Source organism: Oncorhynchus nerka, linkage group LG12 (assembly GCF_034236695.1).
Source record: "Oncorhynchus nerka isolate Pitt River linkage group LG12, Oner_Uvic_2.0, whole genome shotgun sequence".
Taxonomy (NCBI): domain Eukaryota; kingdom Metazoa; phylum Chordata; class Actinopteri; order Salmoniformes; family Salmonidae; genus Oncorhynchus; species Oncorhynchus nerka.
The window spans coordinates 28,616,113-28,640,271 of NC_088407.1; the positions used below are offsets into that span (position 1 = coordinate 28,616,113).

Below are 24,159 nucleotides of genomic sequence, written 5' to 3' on the forward strand. Positions count from 1 at the left end.
GTGTAGTTTGAACTGTGAAGGTTGAAATTAAGTTTAGTACCCCACATAGACACGTACAACAAGCTTCCTAAAGAAGATAAAAACTTAGCAACAAATCATCAAGAAAAAGCACATTATAACATAGCCCTGTCACGTATACAGCTAATAACAGTAAATACAGTTATTTTAACAGTAATGTTCCGTTTTAGCGCATAACATTGGAAATTGTATGAGCTAATTTGTTGCGGAACAAGCAGTGGCACTGGTGGGCAAATAACTTGCAAGGTGGGTATCTATACGGAACAAAAATATAAACGCAACATACAACAATTTCAAAAATGTTACTGAGTTACAGTTCATATAAGAAAATCAGTCAATTTAAATAAATTAGGCCCTAATCTATGGATTTCAAATGACTGGGAATACAGATCTGTATCTGTGTCACAGATACCTTACAATAAATGTAAGGGCCTGGATCAGAAAACCAGTCATCGCACTGCATTTGCCTCATGCAGCACGACACATCTCCTTCGCATATACTGTAGTTGATCAGGCTCCTGATTGTCGCCTGTGGAATATTGTCCCGCCCCTCTTCAATGGCTGTGCGAAGTTGCAGGATATTTGCAGGAACTGGAGCACGCTGTCGTACGTGTCGATCCAGAACATCCCAAACATGCTCAATGGGTGACATGTCTGGTGAGTATGCAGGCCATAGAAGAACTGGGACCTTTACAGTTTCCAAGAATTGTGTACATTTACATTTACATTTAAGTCATTTAGCAGACGCTCTTATAGATCCTTGTGACATGGGGCCGTGCGTTATCATGCTGAAACATGAGTTGATGGCGGCAGATGTACGGCAGGACAATGGGCCTTAAGATCTTGTCACGGTATCTCTGTTCATTCAAATGGCCATCGATAAAATGTAATTGTGTCTGTTGTATGTAGCTTATGCCCGCCGATACATTAACATCACCGCCACCATGGGGCACTCTGTTCACAACATTGATGTCAGCAAACTGCTTGCCCACACAACCCCATACATGTGGTTTGCGGTTGTGAGGCCAGTTGGACATACTGCCAAATTCTCTAAAACAACGTTGGAGGCGGCGGCTTATGGTAGAGAAATGGACATAACATTCTTTGGCAACAGCTCTGGTGGACATTCCTGCAGTTAGCATGCCAATTGCACGCTCCCTCAACTTGAGACATCTGTGGCATTGTGTTGTGTGACAAAACTCCACGTTTTAGATTGGCATTTTATTGTCCACAGCACAAGGTGCACCTGTGTAATGATCCTGCTGTTTAATCAGCTTCTTGATATGCCACTCCTGCCAGGTGGATGGATTATTTTGGGATTTAAAAACATTTTAGAGAAATAAGCTTTTTGTTCGTATTGAACATTTCTGGGATCTTTTATTTCAGCTCATGGAAACATGAGGACTAACACTTTACATGTTAAGTTTATATTTTTGTTCAGTGTATATATTGCACGGTATAGATGCTACACAAATCATTTATACGCAAAGTCACTCCATGAAGGGTGATATAAAATGTCATAACATATGGTTTGCCAAACCGTTTTGCAACACTTTTCCATGATTAGGGGAGGTGTTTGTGTACTGTCGTCCCACTGATCAGAGCAGCAAAGCTCAACTAGATAGCATGGTTGAATTTGAGATAGTTACTGAAAACGTGTGTCAGGTCTCAGAGGTAATGCCTAGGCTTTAGCTCAGTGTTCTAAACACTGTCTTGCCGCGGTGCAGAAGGACAGGATTTGTCTGTCACACCTTGACATGATTGGTTTCTACATGATTTGCATTGGCTTAATGGAGCTTTGTTAATTTGTGCCATTTATGGTGGTACATAATAGGATTTCTGAAATAAGAATGTCTATCTAATTGCAGAGGAAATAACTGCAATGTCAACTATTGGGGTTAGAATAGAACTTTCATTTGTCAAATCTGCCAGCTCATCCAATGACTTCCCCACTTTCATTTTGGCCTCCCATAAGTTGATACAATAAACTGTCTAGGAATCTAAAATGCACGACTGAACAAGAACGTCCTGTTTTAAAAGCAGCATGGATGGGTAAAGGGATTTAGCAAAAAGTGTCCCAAAATGATCTGAATTCACACTTGAAAAATGAACAACTGTATCATGGAACATGTGTACAAGTCTACAATTATATTGGTACATTTCAATGAGTGGGAATGCAGGATTTGAGTTCAAATTCAAGTTGTATTGATACCCACATGAATGAATGGATAGAGGAGGAACTTTCTTCATTAATTTCCTTCATGTTACCACAACGAAACCAAAACCAAACTGTTACATCGCTGTTCGCTTCTTCAAGGATAAAACCACAACAGGAACACAAGCATTTCACTATATCCGCAATAACAGCTGCTAAATATGTGTATGTGACCAATAAAATGTGATTTGATTTTGATTTGATTTTATCCCCAGGTCAGATCTGCTGCTGAATCACAATTTAACAGATAAAAGGGGAGTTTGTCCCCACAGGCATTTGATACCTTTAACTTTGAGTAACAGCTCTCTCTCATATCAACATTTTATAAGCTTTGCACATCTGGGTCTGAAATGGAGCACATGATCCAGGAAATAGACAGAAAATCTTAGTTTGAATAGCATGTCATGTCCTTTCCAAGGTGAACCTAAATGCATTCTATTTAAATGTTTTCCACATCATGATCACATAATGCTTCATACATTTTCATGCTCATCTGCACCTGGCTAATACATGCTGTGTGTATGCTGTGTGTATTTTGGTCACACATCCCTAAATTGGTATTTGTGTGTGTGTGTAGTTTTGATTTTACTATCCTTGTGGGGACCAGAACTCCTCAGAAGGATAGTAAAATAAGGAACATCTAGACAAGTGGGAACAATTCGCCAGTCCCCACAAGGAAAATGTTATTTTAGCCTAAGGTTAAGGGTGAGGGTTACAATTAGTGTTGCGGTTAGAATTAGGGTTAGGGATTAGGTTTTAGGGTTAGAGGTCAGTGGTTAAGTTTAGGGCTAGTTTAAGGGTTATGGATAGGGAAAGTAGGATTTTGAATGGGAATCAATTGTTTGGTCCCCACAAGGATTGTAAAGAAAATAGTGTGCGTGTGAGACAGATATTTCCTACAGATTACAGACCCACAAAGAATTTGAAAACAAATCAAACATTGATAAACTCCCATATTTACAAGCATTTCGCTGCACCTGCGATAACATCTACAAAATATGTGTACGACCATTACAATTTGATTTGATTTGATATCTGTTAACCGAAATAGAGCAACGTTTTTTTCCACTTGCTTTGGTAATGTAAACATATGTATCCCATGCCGATAAAGCCCCGATGCCGATAAATTGTGTGTGTATATATAAATATATATATATATATATAAACAAATCAAAATATATTTAATATTTGAGATTCTTCAAAGTAGCCACCCTTTGCCAGCTTTGCACAATCATGGCATTCTCTCAACCAGCTTCTCCTGGAATGCTTTTCCAACAGTCTTGAAGGAGTTCCCACATTGCTGAGCACTTGATGGTTGCTTTTCCTTTTCCCTATGGTCCAACTCATTCCAAACCATCTCAATTGGATTGAGGTTGGGTGACTGTGGAGGCCAGGTCATCTGATGTAGCAAGATGGCGCCGATAGAGATGGCAACTTTGCTTCTAGTCCTTAGGAAACTGTGCAGTATTTTGTTAGCCCAGAAAACTCTAAGTGTTTTACATACAACCCGGAAGATCTTTTGGAAATCAGATAGATGTCAACTTATCAGCCCACCAGCACTACGACCAGGAATATGACTTTCCCAAAGCTTATCCTTTGTCTGCACCTCCCAGGGCATTTGAAGGCCGACCCAAAACAACGCCTCCAGAGAAGAGGGTGCCGGAGCGGTCTTCTGGTGAGGCTTCGGATGCGCACACACCACCCACCACTTCCGAGTATATTACTCGCTAATGTCCAGTCCCTAGTTAACAAAGTTGACGAAATCAGGACAAGAGTTGCTTTCCAAAGAGAGTTCTGGGATTGTAACATACTCTGTTTCCCGGAAACATGGCTAGCTGGGGACATGCTGTCAGAGTCCATACAGCCAACAGGATTTTCAGTGCATCGCAGCGACAGGAATAAATGTCTCTCCCGTAAGAAAAAGGGCGGGGGTGTATGTTTTATGATTAACTACTCATGGTGTAATTGTAACAACCATACAAGAACTCAAGTCCTTTTGTTCACCTTACCTAGAATTCCTCACAATCAAATGCCGACCATATTATCTCCTCGGTTATCGTCCCAGCCGTGCAGTGGCACCAACAAAAAAGCACCATTCTGCGATAACTGTAATTTTTATTCAGACTTTTGGAACAACACAAATAAATAATAATAACATTTAAAACTATATAAATATAAAAATATATACAAAGACAAGACTCAAATATCAAAAAGAAGTGTCAAAGACAAAAATAAACAAATTTGTGTTGATTTGGCACTCGAGCATCAATACAATACACACATTTACCATGCATGCCCGAGATGGCATAGCAGTTCAGACGTCTTTTGTCCTCGTCTTGTCGTGTATATATATATATTTACAACTTTTTTCACATACATTTTATTTTTATTTTCCATCAACTCATCTTCAATACACTCTCCTGCAACCTGCCTCACCAATTGATATGTATAAATACGTATTATTTACCTCAAATCTGCAATCCTCCAAGAAGCTAGCCAGGAGCTAATCAGAAGCTAGTTAGCTTCTTTACTGGCAACTCGTTAGTATTCAGCTAACCATGGTTTGTGGTCATCAGCTATCCTTTAACTCGAAAATCTATCGCCAGTTTTGTACGGCGCAGCGCGGCTCGGAACGGAACATACCGGACCGATTTTTCTCTCCATGTCCCTGGATTTCAACTGCTCTCTGGACATTCACTCCCGGATCTCACAGCTAGCTGGCTGCTATCCGTGTGTCTATCTGCTTTCGTCGATTCCGGAGCAAACATCAATTACTCCGGAGCTAGCCAGCTCCGTCAATCACTCCTGAGCTCCGTCAATCACTCCTGGGCTGCAGTCACCTATCCGGACCCGTTTTACTGCCTACGCGGAGCCCCACCGGGCCTTCACAACTGGACTGCCGACGTTATCTACCCGAAGGAGATCCGGCTGGCTCCTCCGTCGCGACGTTACCTGAATGCCCATCTGCGGCCTGCTAACCGTTAGCTGTCTTACCGGCTGCTCTCAGAATAGACAATTGGACAATTTATTTATTTTTATTATTATTATGTTTCTTCTTGGGCCTCTATAACTATATCTATTGTTTTTATTTTTTTGTTGTTGTGTGATTTGGACTAATCCCCTCTACAACACGGAACTCCACTAATCTACTGACGGAACGCAAGAGGTGGCTAACAACAGACCTCCATCCTATGCTAGCTTGCTACCGATGTCCTGGCTAGCTGTCTAAATCGCCGTGACCCCCAAACCAACCTCTCCACTCCCTGGACCCTTTTGATCACTCGACTAAGGATGCCTCTCCTTAATGTCAATATGTCTTGTCCATTGCTGTTCTGGTTAGTGTTTATTGGCTTATTTCACTGTAGAGCCTCTAGTCCTGCTCACTATACCTTATCCAACTTATTAGTTCCACCACCCACACATGCAATGACATCTCCTGGTTTCAATGATGTTTCTAGAGACAATATATCTCTCTTCATCACTCGATACCTAGGTTTACCTCCACTGTATTCACATCCTACCATACCTTTGTCTGTACATTATACCTTGATGCTATTTTATCGCCCCCAGAAACCTCCTTTTACTCTCTGTTCCAGACAGAGCCGTACCCTTATTCTTCTCCTCCTATGTTCCTCTGGCGATGTAGAGGTGAATCCAGGCCCTACAGTGCCTAGCTCCAATCCTATTCCCCAGGCGCTCTCTTTTGATGACTTCTGTAACCGTAATAGCCTTGGTTTCATGCATGTTAACATTAGAAGCCTCCTCCCTAAGTTTGTTCTTTTCACTGCTTTAGCACACTCTGCCAACCCGGATGTTCTAGCTGTGTCTGAATCCTGGCTTAGGAAGACCACCAAAAATTCAGAAATTTTAATTCCAAACTACAACATTTTCAGACAAGATAGAACTGCCAAAGGGGGAGGTGTTGCAATCTACTGCAAAGATAGCCTGCAGAGTTCTGTCCTACTATCCAGGTCTGTACCCAAACAATTTGAACTTCTACTTTTAAAAATCCACCTCTCTAAAAACAAGTCTCTCACCGTTGCCGCCTGCTATAGACCACCCTCTGCCCCCAGCTGTGCTCTGGACACCATATGTGAACTGACTGCCCCCCATCTATCTTCAGAGCTCGTGCTGCTAGGCGACCTAAACTGGAACATGCTTAACACCCCAGCCATCCTACAATCTAAACTTGATGCCCTCAATCTCACACAAATTATCAATGAACCTACCAGGTACCCCCAAAGCCTTAAACACGGGCACCCTCATAGATATCATCCTAACCAACTTCCCCTCTAAATACACCTCTGCTGTCTTCAACCAAGATCTCAGCGATCACTGCCTCATTGCCTGCATCCGTAATGGGTCAGCGGTCAAACGACCTCCACTCATCACTGTAAAACGCTCCCTGAAACACTTCAGCGAGCAGGCCTTTCTAATCGACCTGGCCGGGGTGTCCTGGAAGGATATTGATCTCATCCCGTCAGTAGAGGATGCCTGGATATTTTTTTAAATGCCTTCCTAACAATCTTAAATAAACATGCCCCATTCAAGAAAATTAGAACCAGGAACAGATATAGCCCTTGGTTCTCCCCAGACCTGACTGCCCTTAACCAACACAAAAACATCCTATGGCGTTCTGCATTAGCATCGAACAGCCCCCGTGATATGCAGCTGTTCAGGGAAGCTAGAAACCGTTATACACAGGCAGTTAGAAAAGCCAAGGCTAGCTTTTTCAAGCAGAAATTTGCTTCCTGCAACACTAACTCAAAAAGTTCTGGGACACTGTAAAGTCCATGGAGAATAAGAACACCTCCTCCCAGCTGCCCACTGCACTGAAGATAGGAAACACTGTCACCACTGATAAATCCACCATAATTGAGAATTTCAATAAGCATTTTTCTACGGCTGGCCATGCTTTCCACCTGGCAACTCCTACCCGGTCAACAGCACTGCACCCCCAACAGCAACTCGCCCAAGCCTTCCCCATTTCTCCTTCTCCCAAATCCATTCAGCTGAAGTTCTGAAAGAGCTGAAAAATCTGGACCCCAACAAATCAGCCGGGCTAGACAATCTGGACCCTTTCTTTCTAAAATTATCTGCCGAAATTGTTGCCACCCCTATTACTAGCCTGTTCAACCTCTCTTTCGTGTCATCTGAGATTCCCAAAGATTGGAAAGCAGCTGCGGTCATCCCCCTCTTCAAAGGGGGGACACTCTTGACCCAAACTGTTACAGACCTATATCTATCCTACCATGCCTTTCTAAGGTCTTGAAAGCCAAGTCAACAAACAGATTACCGACCATTTCGAATCTCACCATACCTTCTCTGCTATGCAATCTGGTTTCAGAGCTGGTCATGGGTGCACCTCAGCCACGCTCAAGGTCCTAAACGATATCTTAACCGCCATCGATAAGAAACATTACTGTGCAGCCGTATTCATTGATCTGGCCAAGGCTTTCGACTCTGTCAACCACCGCATCCTCATCGGCAGACTCGACAGCCTTGGTTTCTCAAATGATTGCCTCGCCTGGTTCACCAACTACTTCTCTGATAGAGTTCAGTGTGTCAAATCGGAGGGTCTGCTGTCCGGACCTCTGGCAGTCTCTATGGGGTGCCACAGGGTTCAATTCTTGGACCGACTCTCTTCTCTGTATACATCAATGAGGTCGCTCTTGCTGCTGGTGAGTCTCTGATCCACCTCTACACAGACGACACCATTCTGTATACTTCCGGCCCTTCTTTGGACACTGTGTTAACAACCCTCCAGGCAAGCTTCAATGCCATACAACTCTCCTTCCGTGGCCTCCAATTGCTCTTAAATACAAGTAAAACTAAATGCATGCTCTTCAACCGATCGCTACCTGCACCTACCCGCCTGTCCAACATCACTACTCTGGACGGCTCTGACTTAGAATACGTGGACAACTACAAATACTTAGGTGTCTGGTTAGACTGTAAACTCTCCTTCCAGACCCATATCAAACATCTCAATCCAAAGTTAAATCTAGAATTGGCTTCCTATTTCGCAACAAAGCATCCTTCACTCATGCTGCCAAACATACCCTTGTAAAATTGACCATCCTACCAATCCTCGACTTTGGCGATGTCATTTACAAAATAGCCTCCAATACCCTACTCAACAAATTGGATGCAGTCTATCACAGTGCAATCCGTTTTGTCACCAAAGCCCCATATACTACCCACCATTGCGACCTGTACGCTCTCGTTGGCTGGCCCTCGCTTCATACTCGTCGCCAAACCCACTGGCTCCATGTCATCTACAAGACCCTGCTAGGTAAAGTCCCCCTTATCTCAGCTCGCTGGTCACCATAGCATCTCCCACCTGTAGCACACGCTCCAGCAGGTATATCTCTCTAGTCACCCCCAAAACCAATTCTTTCTTTGGCCGCCTCTCCTTCCAGTTCTCTGCTGCCAATGACTGGAACGAACTACAAAAATCTCTTAAATTGGAAACACTTATATCCCTCACTAGCTTTAAGCACCAACTGTCAGAGCATCTTACAGATTACTGCACCTGTACATAGCCCACCTATAATTTAGCCCAAACAACTACCTCTTTCCCAACTGTATTTAATTTATTTATTTATTTTGCTCCTTTGCACCCCATTATTTTTATTTCTACTTTGCACATTCTTCCATTGCAAAACTACCATTCCAGTGTTTTACGTGCTATATTGTATTTACTTTGCCACCATGGCCTTTTTTGCCTTTACCTCCCTTCTCACCTAATTTGCTCACATTGTATATAGACTTGTTTTTTTTTTTACTGTATTATTGACTGTATGTTTGTTTTACTCCATGTGTAACTCTGTGTCGTTGTATGTGTCGAACTGCTTTGCTTTATCTTGGCCAGGTCGCAATTGTAAATGAGAACTTGTTCTCAACTTGCTTACCTGGTTAAATAAAGGTGAAATAAAAAATAAAATAAAACATTGCCCATCCCCCAACACTGTCAACCAAGAGTCAAGACTAAACCAATTCACCTTGGTGGTGTGCAGACTGGTTTTATATCATTCTTAAAGATTTCGCACAAACCAGAAAAAATGCAGCAATATTTCTGTCAAACTATATTTTCACAGTATTATGAATGAATTGTGGTTCATTTGGTAGCTTTTCGTAGTGTGACTGATTTTAAAATCGCATTAGTACTGTACAAAGTTAGAGGTGCGCTATTTGATTGATTCCCCCGCTCCCCCTACCTCGGGCATCCAGTGGGGAGAACTGAGGTCAACCTACCCCCGCCCCCCTCTCCATCTTGTACTTCTGAGTGGGAAACCTACCCAAGCAGTAGCCTGCCAGGCTCACAAACTAGAATCAGGGCTCCCACTCCGACAAGGTTAGTCCCACACGGTGACATGATATCATTGATGTGATGTGCAAATGAGATATAGAAAACTGATCTCGCAAATGTCACCATTCATTTTTTTTTGGTGCGGTCGCCCCGTGCCGCCTCCATGTCGCCTATACCCAAATCCGCAACTGCAGCCGTGTATATCCCCCCGCAAGAGGATACCAAGATGGCCATCAAGGAACTTCACTGGACTTTATGTAAACTGGAAACCATATATCCTGAGGCTGCATTTATTGTAGCTGGGGATTTTAACAAGGCTAATTTGAGAAAAAGACTCCCTAAATTCTATCAGCATATCGATTGCTAAACACGAGCAAGTAGCATGCTCGACCATTGCTACTCTAACTTCCGTGATGCATACAAGGCCCTCCCTCGCCCTCCTTTGGAAAATCTGACCATGACTCCATCTTGTTGCTCCCCTCCTATAGGCAGAAACTAAAACAGGAAGACCCCCTGCTTAGGTCTATCCAACGCTGGTCGGAACAATCGGATTCCACACTTCAAGATTGCTTCAATCACGTGGACTGGGATATGTTCCGGGTAGCCTCAGATAATAACATTGACATATACACTGACTTGGTGAGTGAGTTTATAAGGAAGTGTATGGGAGATGTTGTACCCACTGAGACTATTAAAACTTTCCCTAACCAGAAACCATGGATTGATGGCAGCATTCGCGCAAAACTGGAAGCACATACCACCGCATTTAATCATGGCAAGGCGAATGGAAATATGACCAAATACAAACAGTGTAGTTATTCCCACCGTAAGGCAATCAAACAAGCAAAGTGTCAGTATAGAGACAAAGTGGAGTCTCAATTCAAAGGCCCAAACACGAGATGTATGTGGCAGGGTCTACAGACAATCACGGATTACAAAAAGAAAACCAGCACCATTGAGGACATCGATGTCTTGCTTCCAGACAACTTCTTTGCGTGCTTTAAGAACAATATAGTTCCACCGACGCTGCCCACTACCAAAGACTGTGGGCTCTCCTCCTCCTTGGCCAAAGTGAGTAAAACATTTAAACGTGTTAACCCTCGCAAGGCTGCCTGCCCAGACGGCATCCCTAGCCTCGTCCTCAGAGCATGCGCAGACCAGCTGGCTGGTGTGTTTATGGACATATTTAATCAATCCCTATCGCAGTCTGCTGTCCCCACATGCTTCAAGATGGCCACCATTGTTTCTGTTCCCAAGAAAGCTAAGATAACTGAACTAAGTGACTATTGCCCCGTAGCACTCACTTCTGTCATCATGAAGTGCTTTGAGAGACTAGTCAAGGATCATATAACCTTCACCCTACCTGTCACCCTTGACCCACTTCAATTTGGGTCTAGCGTCACACAAGGGTAAGTTCTCAGCCTCCTGTACTCCCTGTTCACCCACAACTGCATGGCCATGCACGCCTCCAATTCCATCATCAAGTTTGCAGACGACACAACAGTGGTAGGCTTGATTACCAACAACGACGAGACAGCCTACAGGGAGGAGGGGAGGCACCTTAGGGTGTGGTGTCTGAAAAATAACCTCTCACTCAATGTCAGAAAAACAAACTAGATGATCATGTATTTCAGAAAACAGAAAAGGGAACACCCCCCTGTCCACATCGACGGGACAGCAGTGGAGAAGGTGGAAAGTTAAGTTACTCGGTGTACATATCGCCGACAAACTGAAATGGTCCACGCACACAGACATTGTGGTGAAGAAGGGCAACAGCGCCTCTTCAACCTCAGGTGGTTGAAATAAATGTGGCTTGTCACCTAAAACCCTCAATAACTTTTACAGGTGCACAACTGAGAGCATCCTGTCGGGCTGCATCACCGCCTGGTATGGCAACTGCATCGCCCACAACTGCAAGGCTCTCCAGAGGGTGGTGCGGTCTGCACAACGCATCACTGGGGAAAACTACCTGCCCTCAAGGACACCTACAACACCCGTTGTCACAGGAAGGCAAAAAAGATCATCAAGGACAATAACCACCCGAGCCACTACCTGTTCACCCCGCTTCCATCCAGAAGGTGAGGTCAGTACAGGTGCATCAAAGCTGGGACAGAGAGACTGACAAACAGCTTCTATCTCAAGGCCATCAGATTGTTAAACAGCCACCACTAGCACAGAGAAGTGACTGCCTACTTAAAGACTTGATATCATTGGCCACTTTAATAAATGGAACACTAGACACTTTAATCATGTTTACATATCTCGCATTACTCATCTCATATGTATATAATGTATCCTTCACTATCTATTCTTTATTATCTATTGCATCTGTAATGAGAAGGGGGTCGAAAAAAGTGTAGATTCACGCGCCGAGCGCGGCAGATGTCTATTAAGCCTTCGCAGAAGGCAGGAATTGTGGTCACAGGCAGGCAATGGTCAAACACAGGTAGGCATTCAAATACAAACAATACCTCACAAGCAAACAAACATAAAGAATTGAACTAAATAGGGAGCTGATGAGAAACGAACACAGGTGAAATCAATGAACAAAAAGGAAAGACACGCTATGTTCCAGAACACAAAGAAACAGGGCTACATTCCAGAATACAAAGAAACAGGGCTACATTCAAGAACACAAAGATAAAGAACACAAGGTTGACTAAGAAAATAAAAGCAGAACCTTACAGCTTCTTAGCTGCTCTGTCACTGCTCATCCATATACAGTATGTGAACCCTTTGGAAATACCTTGAATTCTGCATAAATTGGTCATACAATTTGATCTGATCTTCATCTAGGTCACAACAATAGACAAACACAGTATGCTTGAAGTAATAACACACAAACAATTATACGTTTCATGTCTTTATTGAACACACCGTGTAAACATTCAGTGCCGGGTGGAAAAAGTATGTGAACCCTTAGATTTAATAACTAGTTGACCCTACTTTGCGGCAGGGTAGCCTAGTGGTTAGAGCGTTGGACTAGTAACCGAAAGGTTGCAAGTTCAAATCCCGAGCTGACAAGGTAGTTCATTAGGGGCGGCAGGGTAGCCTAGTGGTTAGAGCTTTGGACTAGTAACCGGAAGGTTGCAAGTACAAATCCCTGAGCTGTCCTCTTGCTCCTCCCCGAGCTGACAAGGTACAAATCTGTCGTTCTGCCCCTGAACAGGCAGTTAACCCACTGTTCCTAGGCCGTCATTGAAAATAAGAATTTGTTCTTAACTGACTTGCCTAGTAAAATAAAAAAATAAACTTTGGCAGCAATAATCTCAACCAAACGTTTTCTGTGGTTACGGATCAGACCTACACAACGGTCAGGAGGAATTTTGGACCATTCCTCTTTACAAAACTGTTTCAGTTCAGCAATATTCTTGGGATGTCTGGTGTGAACTGCTCTCTTGAGGTCATGCCACGTTTAAATGATGTGTTCAATACAGACAAGAAAAATACAATCATTTGTGTGGTATTAGTTTTAAGAACACTATGTTTATCTATTGTTGTGACTTAGATGACGATCAGATCAAATTTGATGCCCAATCGAAAGGGTTGACATACTTTTTCTTGACACTGTATTTTATACTTACATATTCATATCCCATTCCTTAACTAGATTGTGTGTATTAGGTTTTGTTGTGGAATTTGTTAGATATTAGGTTGTGTTGTGGAATTGTTGGATGTTACCTGTTAGATACTGCTGCACTGTCGGATCTAGAAGCATAAGCATTTCACTACACTCGCAATAACAATAACCAACCATGTGTATGTGACCAATAAAATTGTATTTTATTTTATCCTCACACTCATTCTTGGTCAAATTGCCCTTACACAGCCTGGAGGTGTGTTGGGTCATTGTCCTGTTGAAAAACAAATGATGGTCCCACTAAGTGCAAACCAGATGGTTTCACAGACAGGGTCACCAGGAAAGCACCCCACCGACATCACACATCTTCCTCCATGCTTCACGGTGGGAAGCACACATGCAGAGATCATCCGTTCACCTACTCTGCGTCTCACAAAGACACGGTGGTTGGAACCAAAAATCTGATATTTGGACTCATCAGACCAAAGGACAGAATTACACCGGCCTAATGTCCATTGCTCATGTTTCTTGGCCCAAGCAAGTCTCTTCTTCTTATTGGTGTCCTTTAGTTGTGGTTTCTTTGCAGCAATTCAACCATGAAGGCCTGATTCATGCAGTCTCCTCTGAACAATTGATGTTGAGCAGTGTCTGTTATTTGAACTCTGTGAAGCTTTTATTTGGGCTGCAATTTCTGAGGCTGGTAACTCTAATGAACTTATCCTCTGCAGCAGAGGTAACTCTGGGTCTTCCTTTCCTATGGCTGTCCCCATGAGAGCCAGTTTCATCATAGCGCTCAATGGTTTTTGCGACTGAAATGTTCCACATTGACTGATCTTCATGTATTAAAGTAATGATGGACTCTCGTTTCTCTTTGCTTATTTTAGCTGTTCTCTTCTGTATACCACCCCTACCATGTAGCAGCACAACTGATCGGCTCAAACGCATTAAAATGAACTTTTAACAAGGCACACCTGTTAATTGAAATGCATTCCAGGTGACTACCTCATGAAGCTGGTTGAGAGAATGCCAAGAGTGTGCAAAGCATCAAGGCAAAGGGTGGCTACTTTGAAGAATCTCAAATATAAAACATGTTTTGGTTACCACATCATTCCATATGTGTCATTGCATAGTTTTGATGTCTTCACTGTTATTCATCAATGTAGAAAATAGTAAAAAATAAAGAAAAACCCTTGAATGAGTAGGTGTGTTCGAACTTTGACTGGTACTCTATATCATTAATTTATTCGTCCAAAAATGACTGTAGCAACAGAGGATTTCCCCTTTAAGGAGTTATTTCTTAATGATTGGGATCACTGACTTTATTGATAGGCATACATACTGAAGTATATTGAGAAACAATTCTGCATCAGCTTGAATAGGTTTCAGGACCCCTACGCTGTGAGTAATCAGAATAACACAGGAGATCAGAACTTCACAATGTGAAGGACAGATGGAAAGATAAAGATGTGTTATCTATGTTTTGACAAATAGATAAGACTGGGGGTACAAGTCTTATCTATTGTTTATCATTCTCATTCTTGCCAGGGAACATTTCTTCAAGCATTGATGTTACCTGCAACATTGTGAAAGTCTGTGTTATTAAGTTACATTGCATTGCATGTTCTGCCTACGCCCGCCCCCAATACCCATTATACTTTTTATGCATGGTATTTGAATGTATACAATAGCAGACATGCCTTTTGCAATACCCATGATTATAAAAATAGACCCCCTTATAAAATTGCCCAATGCATATGAAATAAATCACAAATCAAGTCTGTCTGAGTGCAATACTTGAGATGATTGAGATGCAGAACAGCAGGCTGCACTTTAGGCCTAGTTGTCATGGTATCCACCAAGCGGCGCTTGTGACCTCCCAATAAACTTCCACCGTCTCTCCCATAGCTGGTCTCGATCTCAGCTCTCGGTGACGCTGTTGCTGCAAATGTCTATAGAATATCGAGTTACAATACGCCCCATCTTTAAGCCCAGTCTTATGCGCCGTTAGCCGGAGTACAACAGGACACGTCCTGTGTAAGCCGCCAGCCAAGGGTCAACGCCTGTGTAAGTTTCCTTCGTTCCTATAATAGTCCTTTCAATGCATTTGACAAGATAAAAGTTAATAAGCTTTTCCGATACATACGTAACGCTGAATTCCGAGTTTGGATTTTGAGCAACAGTGTTGCTATTGTAATGGCTACGTTTTCTGACGCTGGCGCGGTTAATGTTTCCAACGACATCTGCATTTTCTCTCCCATAGTCTATATTATATGTTTATAGTTTTGTCTGAATGTTTCAAGCACTTGGGCGGTTTCATTACGTTGTCACAACGTTATACAACTTCTTTGGCGTCTCTGATAATGTCGAATACCTGTTGATTCAGTATCCTGAAGAAGAGATGGAGAAGGAGGGGGAGTTGAGAAAAGCGGATTGTATTCATTGCCTTCTGTTGCCGAGGCGAGGATAGATTTAAAATAACACTATGGAAACGTATAAACAGACCGTGGCGACACTTGTACAAACACATTTCAGTTTGTTAAATATGCCTTGAGTGAGCGGTGAACGAAAACTATGCTATAGTGGTGTTATGGATCCATAGGTAGAACTATCCCAGCTAGCACATAATGTTTCTTAGAGCTTGGTAAGAGCCAGTGGCGTGTATTGATGGAAGCCATGCTTCCCCCCAAAAAATTACCAAGAAAAAAAATATATACAATTTATCTTTCAGCTCTGTGTTTTCATAATTGTCCTTAAATTCACAAGAGGCTGAATGCATCTCTCCAGAGAAAGCATCTGAGCGAGCGAAACAGCGCCTCTCTGTCTCTGTATGTGTAGCCCATGAGATTGTTGCAGCCTGTAGCATTGCATGCAAGGGAAGCCAGAGAGCATTTGTCCACCCTTGATTTTAAAAAACTATAATATAATAGCCAATCAGCTTTGAGCTAAACTGAGTGAGCTCAACTGTGAATGGTCCTGGCGCACCAAAAATAAAAGTGTCAATGGAAGCCTGTTTTGAATTTGGCTTCAGCTTCACACTAATCACATCACATCTAGAGCAAAACATCAAATGATATTCAACAAATCTAGTTTTTTTTTCTCTTGTTGTGTTGTTTTCCTTTGGTGGATAGCTAGCTAAAATAGGCTCTTTCCTAAATTAGCCATGGATGGAGTTACCCTGCCGCCCCTATGACAACAAAAACTGAAAGCGTATTGTATGACTGAGTCATAGACCATTTCGTACAACTAGGGTGAGTCAATCATTACTTTAACAGAACCTTAATAAACAATGTTCATCTGTGGGAATTTCAATACTTCAGCATAACATTTTCTGCAGGTTTCCTCATGGTTATATTTAGTCATGATCTGAGAACATTAAGAAAACGTTACATAAAAACCATAAGAAAACATTAGTAACGTTGTAAGAATGTTATTTAAAAACCGATACATTCAGTTCTCAGCGTCAACAAAACTCTATTCTCGATCTTGTTAAGTGTGTTCAGGTGTGTTGGCCACTCTCACTAATTTGCCACACCTTATCTTAATGAGTGCTTGTTTCCATTGAAATCTTCGCTTAAGTTCTCAGAACGTTTCCCTTTTTCCGTTCCGGTCAGGAAACATATGGCTTCGTTCCCAGAACCAATTGGGAACCAAAAACGTATGTTCCCACAACTACAAAGACCAAATTTTCTAGCTGGGATCCCTAGAAAAAAAACTTCAAGAAACCATGATCCCATTGACTAGTCAATCTGTTTGTCCAAACCAAGTGATAGGCCCGAAATAAAGCCTGAAGTTGTTTCTATTTTGGTTTCAAACTCGTTTTTATATTGGGTGACAAAAATGGCTATTGTCTGTAAGTTTATAGACATTTGCTGTAAATATAGCCTACTGATAGGCATATAGGCTATTCTATGGCTGATAATGCCATGAGAATCAGCTCTTCAGCATATGCACCTGCACCTAATGATTGAGCTAATATAAGATTTAAGAAAATTAAATAATTAAGATCCTCCCCATACCACTTCTCATTGATAATGGATAAATGCAATTAAAGAAACCGTTTTCTATCAGTGCTTGCGTGGTTTGACTGGAGTGGGTATGACAAGGTTACAGAGCAGTTAGTAAGACGATTTACTGTACTCCAACTAAATATGCAATATTTAACTTTGTATAACTTTGTATATCGATGTACCTTTTGATGTATAAAAAATGTCCCAATATAAAAGGAAGACATTTCATTCACATTAGAACATGGACTTCATCTGCATCACTTAACCTTTCAGTTTTAAAAGCATCACTGTGCCTTGTTATAGTAACACACAACTAATTTCTTAATGTATTAGTGGATACTTGATTTACAGTAACTGAGATGTGATATGGCTATTGATTCGGCTACTGAGCATAGAAGCAGAACACCTGCCTGTTTGGCCTAACATGCATAGTAAATGACTTTGCCAAGGCCACACAGATGACTGGCGGTGACATACATGTCACAAAGCCATTGCCAATGTCAGTTAAGGCCCCAGGAATGGCAATTGACAGATGTTAATCCCTGAATAAGAGCATTAGTCAAATACAAAGGCCCCATCAACCTGCATGTGCCTAGTAAATACCTACTTCTTCTAGTAGTATTGTAGCACCTGCACGAAACCTTTGTTCTGTAGTGTAGCAGCTCTCATCTTTAGCATAAAAAAATTATTCAGCATAAAAATGTGTATTTTATATTATGTCCTGTGAAGTATGACAATTCAGAGAGTAGGCTGCTGAGATGTTTTAATTGTCTGTCAGCCTTTAAGAACACACTGGTCAGAGTGTACTTGGATATAAACACTGAATGACTTAACTAGCCTATGTGATAATGATTGACAAAAGTAGCATTGCAACAACACTCGTAATGGTTTCATGTTGATGTCATATTCATGTGGTCAAAGGTCAAATAGGGGGTGCTTATATGGAGGGTGAGTAACACATATGTATTTTTTTGCAGGCCATGACTACGTGAAGAGTAGCACTCATCGGTTGATAGGCAGCTATCACATCTACCAGGAATAAAAGACATGATTGAGACAATGGGTAAGTGATCAGTCAATGTGTGTTAGAAAAGTGTTGATTGCTAGTGTTGTCCAAGGTCTCACAACATGAAAACAGGGAGAGGTGATAATGTTTTGATGAAGAGAGTGAATTAAATTGATGTTATTATTTATTTAGATAATGTTGCTCCCCATCTCCCATAAAAATCCAGACTAGGCCTCAGTTATTGTACAATCATCCTATTTCTCTAACAAACACAGACCCTGAGGAGAATCCTTGTTATGCACGCCCGAACACTCCTCTACGAAAACAACAACAAAGTACCCCAGAAGGTACATGCCGTTAACAGAGAATTGTGTCTGTCGAGACTCTCGTGTTATTGGTTTGTTTACTGTCTCTGCACAAAGAGGTGGGCTAGCTCTCAGAACGAACAGTGCTTTGGAACTCGTGCACGCCCTATTAGGTGTTAGTCACAGTCCACAGGCTTTGGAAATTGCCCCGTCCTCCTCAAACCCATCCTTGGCTAACAAGCCGCTTTGAGGAGGCGAGAAGAGCTTATGCAGGGTCGAGCAAGCAAACTGTGGAGGACCTTTTTTCTCCGGTTGCCCAGTCCGGACCTGTGCGTCTCTCGGCCGAGCCAAAGCTAACAGCAAATCATTGTTATTCTGAAAGAGAACATCATGTTGAATGGAAGTTAAGCTAAGCCTCAGGGTGGTCTCTCTCTCTCGCTCCCCCCATGAATCATTCACATAGTGCTTCACACATTAGAAAGCACGTTTGGTTCTGTGTGTCAACAGGAGCATGTGTTACTTACAGTAGATAAGACTTTTGAAGTCAATTGTATAATAGACATTCCTTCAACACTCATTCCTTCAACACTCTGCCCCTCAGGGTTGTATTCTTAGTCACCTCCTGTACTCCCTTTCACCCATGAATGCGATTCCAACACCATCAAGTTTGCTGACGACAATGGTAATGAGACAGCCTACAGGGAGGAGGTCCGAGACTTAGCAGTGTGGTGCCTTGACAACAACCTCTCCCTCAACATCAGTAAGACCAAGGAGCTGATTGTGGACTACAGGAGAAAGAGGGGAGAGCACGCTCCCATCCACATCGCTGTCGTGGAGCTGGTCGAGAGCTTCACATTCGTTGGCCTCCACATCACTAAGGACTTAACATGGTTTACACGCACCCTCACATTAGTGAAGAGGGCACAGCAGCCACTCTTCCCCCTCAGGCGACTGAAACGATCCTCCAGAACGTTATACAGCTGCGCAATCGAGAGCATCTTGACTGGCTGTATCACTGCTTGGTATTGCAAATGCACCGCCCTGGACCGCAAAGCGCTACAGAGAGTGGTGCAGACAGTCTAGTACGGGCTGAGCTCTTTGCCATCCAGGACCTCTATATCAGGTGGTGTCAGGGGAAGGCCAGAAAAATTGCCAAAAAATCCAGCCACCCTAGCCATAGACTGTTCACTCTGCTACCGTTTGGCAGATGGTACTGAAGCATTGGCTCTCGGAACAACAGGCTCTCGGAACAACAGGCTCCGAGACAGCTTCTACCGCCAAGCCATAAAACTGCTAAATAGCCAGACTGCTAAATAGTCAATGAATGGTACCCAAACTATCTTGCACTGACCCTACGCACACTCACTAGACTATATATACACACCATTGATGTTTTATTTCATAGTTTTGTTGTCTTCACTATTATTCTACATTGTAGAAAATAGTACAAATAAAGAAAAACCCTTGAATGAGAAGGTGTGTCCAAACTTTTGACTGGTACTGTACATTTTCAAACTCATCCTATGCTGCCTGCTGCTACTCTGTTCTCTATTTATTCGTATTATTGTCTTATCCTGATGCTTAGTCACTTTACCCTGCCTTCATGTACTTTTCTACCTCAAATACCTTGTACCCCTTCACATTGAGCTGGTACTGGTACTCCCTGTATATAGCTAAAAAAAAATGTGTATTTTTTATTATTATTGTTTATTGCATATTTGGTAAGCAGTGGAGGCTGCTGAGGGGAGGACGGCTCATAATAATGGCTGGAATGAGGCAAATGGAATGGCATCAAACACACAGAAACTAGAGGTCGACCGATTATGATTTTTCAACGCCGATACCGATTATTGGAGGACCAAAAAAAGTCGATATCGACTAATCGGCCGATTTAAAAAATAAAATAATAATAATAAATAAATAAATAATAATAATAATTTTATTTGTAATAATGACAATTTCAACAATACTGAATGAACACTTATTATAACTATATATATATATATATATATATATATATATAATACATCAATAAAAATCCATTTAGCCTCAAATAAATAATGCAAAATGTTCAATTTGTTTTAAATAATGCAAAAACAAAGTGTTGCAGAAGAAAGTAAAAGTGCAGTATGTGCCATGTAAAAAAGCTAACATTTAAGTTCCTTGCTTAGAACATGAGAACATATGGAAGTTGGTGGTTCCTTTTAACATGAGACTCCAATATTCCAAGGTAAGAGGTTTTAGGTTGTAGTTCATATAGTATTTATAGGACTATTTCTCTCTATACCATTTTGTATTTCATATACCTTTGACTATTGGATGTTCTTATAGGCACTGCCAGTGTAACAGTATAGCTTCCGTCCCTCTCCTCGCCCCTACCTGGGCTCGAACCAGGAACACATCGACAACAGCCACCCTCGAAACATCGTTACCCATCGCTCCACAAAAGCCGCGGCACTTGCAGAGCAAGGGGAACAACTACTCCAAGTCTCAGAGCGAGTGACGTTTGAAACGCTATTAGCGCGCACCCCGCTAACTAGCTAGCCATTTCACATCGGTTACACCAGCCTAATCTCGGGAGTTGATAGGCTTGAAGTCATAAACAGCTCAATGCTTGAAGCACAGCAACGAGCTGCTGGCAAAACGCACAAAAGTTCTGTTTGAATGAATGCTTACGTGCCTGCTGGTGCCTACCATCGCTCAGTCAGACTGCTCTATCAAATCATAGACTTAATTATAACATAATAACACACAGAAATACGAGCCTTAGGTCATTAATATGGTCGAATCCGGAAACTATCATTTCGAAAACAAAACGTTTATTATTTCAGTGAAATACTGAACCGTTCAGTATTTTATCTAACGGTTGGCATCCCTAAGTCTAAATATTCCTGTTACATTGTACAACCTTCAATGTTATGTCATAATTACGTAAAATTCTGGCTAATTAGTTCGCAACGAACAAGGGTGCCCAAACTGTTGCATATACCCTGACTCTGCGTGCAATGAACACAAGAGAAGTGACACAATTTCACCTGGTTAATATTGCCTGGATTTCTTTTAGCTAAATATGCAGGTTTTAAAATATATACTTCTGTGTATTGATTTTAAGAAGGGCATGGGTGTTTATAGTTAGGTACAGTCGTGCAACGATTGTGCTTTTTTCGCAAATGCGCTTTTGTTAAATCATCCCCCTGCGTTGCATCGATTATATGCAACGCAGGACACGCTAGATAAACTAGTAATATCATCGCCCATGTGTAGTTAACTAGTGATTATGATTGATTGTTTTTTATAAGATAAGTTTAATGCTAGCTAGCAACTTACCTTGGCTACTTACTGCATTCGCGTAACAGGCAGGCTCCTCGTGGAGTGCAATGAGAGGCAGGTGATTAGAGCGTTGGACTAGTTAACTGTAAGGTTGCAAGATAGAATCCCGGAGCTGACAAGGTAAAAATCTGTCATTCTGCCCCTGAACAAGGCAGTTAACCCACCGTTCCTAGGCCGTCATTGAAAATAAGAATGTGTTCTTAACTGACTTGCCTCGTTAAATAAAGGCGTAAAAAATATATATTTTAAAAAATCTGCCAAATCGGTGTCCAAAAATACCGATTTCTGATTGTTATGAAAACTTGAAATCGGCCCTAATTAATCGGTCGACTATGTATTTGATACCATTCTGCTCTGGCCATTACTACAGGTCCGTCCTCCCCAATTAAGGTACCACCAACCTCCTGTGTTGGGAAGGGCTCGTAAACAAGCATTTCACAGTAAAGTCTACACCTGTTGTATTCGGTGCATGTGAAATAAATATGTTTTGATATCTCAGCAATCCATCCTAAATAAACACTGCCAACAAAATAGGAACACTTGGATGTTTAATTACAGGATGTTTTAGAGATGTCAAAGGGGGCATGTCAGCCTCCTATCTAGCTGTACTCAACTTCTAAACAATTTCAAAACACTTGCGTTGATCACCCTGCATGTTCATACTGATAGCTATCCCTCTCTTCCACTCTTCTCCACGCGGCTGCCTCCCCATGCGGTCACTGGACTATGCAACACTTTTGCAGATACCCAGCGTGCCTTGCAGGCAGTGGAGCGTCTCCAGGCCAAGCTGAAGGACCGGGGGGAGGTCCCCACCGAGGAGAAGCTCAGCCTGCTCAAGTCAGTTCTCCAGAGCCCCCTGTTCCACCAGATTCTTGCCCTGCAGAAGTCTGTCCAGCTCCTCAAAGACCAGGTGGGTAAGATCAGGTTTTTCTTGGGTGTTGGGATGTAGGATCACTAAGTTAGTCAGCTAACTTTGATGAACAATATCGAATATACAGTGCCTTCAGAAAGTATTCACACCCCTTGACCTTTTCCATATTTTGTTGCATTACAGCCAGAATGTAAAATACACTGAACAAAAATATGAATGCAACATGTTGGTCCCATATTTCATGAACTGAAATAACATTTTCCATAGGCTCAAAAAGCCTATTTCTCTTACATTTTGTGTACACATGTGTTTTCATCCCTGTTAGTATTTATCCTTTGCCAAGATAATCCATTCACCTGACAGTGTGGCATGTCAAGAAGCTGATTAAACAGCATGATCATTACACAGGTTCACCTTGTGCTGGGGACAATAAAAGGCTGCTCTATAATGTGCAGTTTTGTCATGCAATGCCACAGATGTCTCAAGTTTTGAGGGAGCGTGCAATTGGCATACTGACTGCAGGAATGTCCACCAGACCAGTTGCCAGAGAATTTGATGTTAATTTCTCTAACATAAACCGCCTTAGAGAATTTGGCAGTATGTCCAACCGCAGACCACATGTAACCACGCCAGCCCAGGATCTCCACATCCAACTTCTCCACCTGCGGGATCGTCTGAGAGCAGTCACCCGGACAGCTGATGAAACTGAGGAGTATTTCTGTCTGTAATATAGCCCTTTTGTGGGGTAAAACAAATGTTGTTTGACCTGGCTCCCCAGTGGGTGGGCCTATGGCATCCCAGGCCCATCCATGTGAAATCCATAGATTAGGTGCTAATATATATATTTCAATTGACTGATTTCCTTAAAATAACTTTAACTCAGTAATATCATTAAAACTATTGCTTATTGTGTTTGTTTTTGTTCAGTATAGTTTAATTTGAGATTTTTTGTCGCTGGCCTACACACAATACCCCATAATGTCGCTGGCCTACACACAATACCCCATAATGTCGCTGGCCTACACACAATACCCCATAATGTCACTGGCCTACACACAATACCCCATAATGTCACTGGCCTACACACAATACCCCATAATGTCACTGGCCTACACACAATAACCCATAATGTCGCTGGCCTACACACAATACCCCATAATGTCACTGGCCTACACACAATACCCCATAATGTCACTGGCCTACACACAATACCCCATAATGTCACTGGCCTACACACAATACCCCATAATGTCACTGGCCTACACACAATACCCCATAATGTCGCTGGCCTACACACAATACCCCATAATGTCGCTGGCCTACACACAATACCCCATAATGTCGCTGGCCTACACACAATACCCCATAATGTCACTGGCCTACACACAATACCCCATAATGTCGCTGGCCTACACACAATACCCCATAATGTCGCTGGCCTACACACAATACCCCATAATGTCGCTGGCCTACACACAATACCCCATAATGTCGCTGGCCTACACACAATACCCC

At 42.2% G+C, this 24,159-nt stretch overlaps 1 protein-coding gene across 6 annotated transcripts in view; it reads left to right on the top strand.

Annotated features, from left to right (window-relative positions):
* The first annotated feature begins 15,088 nt into the window (after positions 1-15,088).
* LOC115139077 (multiple PDZ domain protein-like) overlaps positions 15,089-24,159 on the top strand; it is a 70,925-nt gene continuing 61,854 nt past the window's right edge. For all 6 annotated transcript variants that reach the window (XM_065025462.1, XM_065025464.1, XM_065025465.1 and 3 more), the window contains exons 1-3: positions 15,089-15,189; positions 18,110-18,195; positions 22,517-22,683. In XM_065025462.1, coding sequence (XP_064881534.1) covers positions 18,180-18,195; positions 22,517-22,683 — 183 coding nt within the window. In that variant the 5' untranslated portion in view covers positions 15,089-15,189; positions 18,110-18,179. The remainder of the gene's footprint in view (positions 15,190-18,109; positions 18,196-22,516; positions 22,684-24,159) is intronic.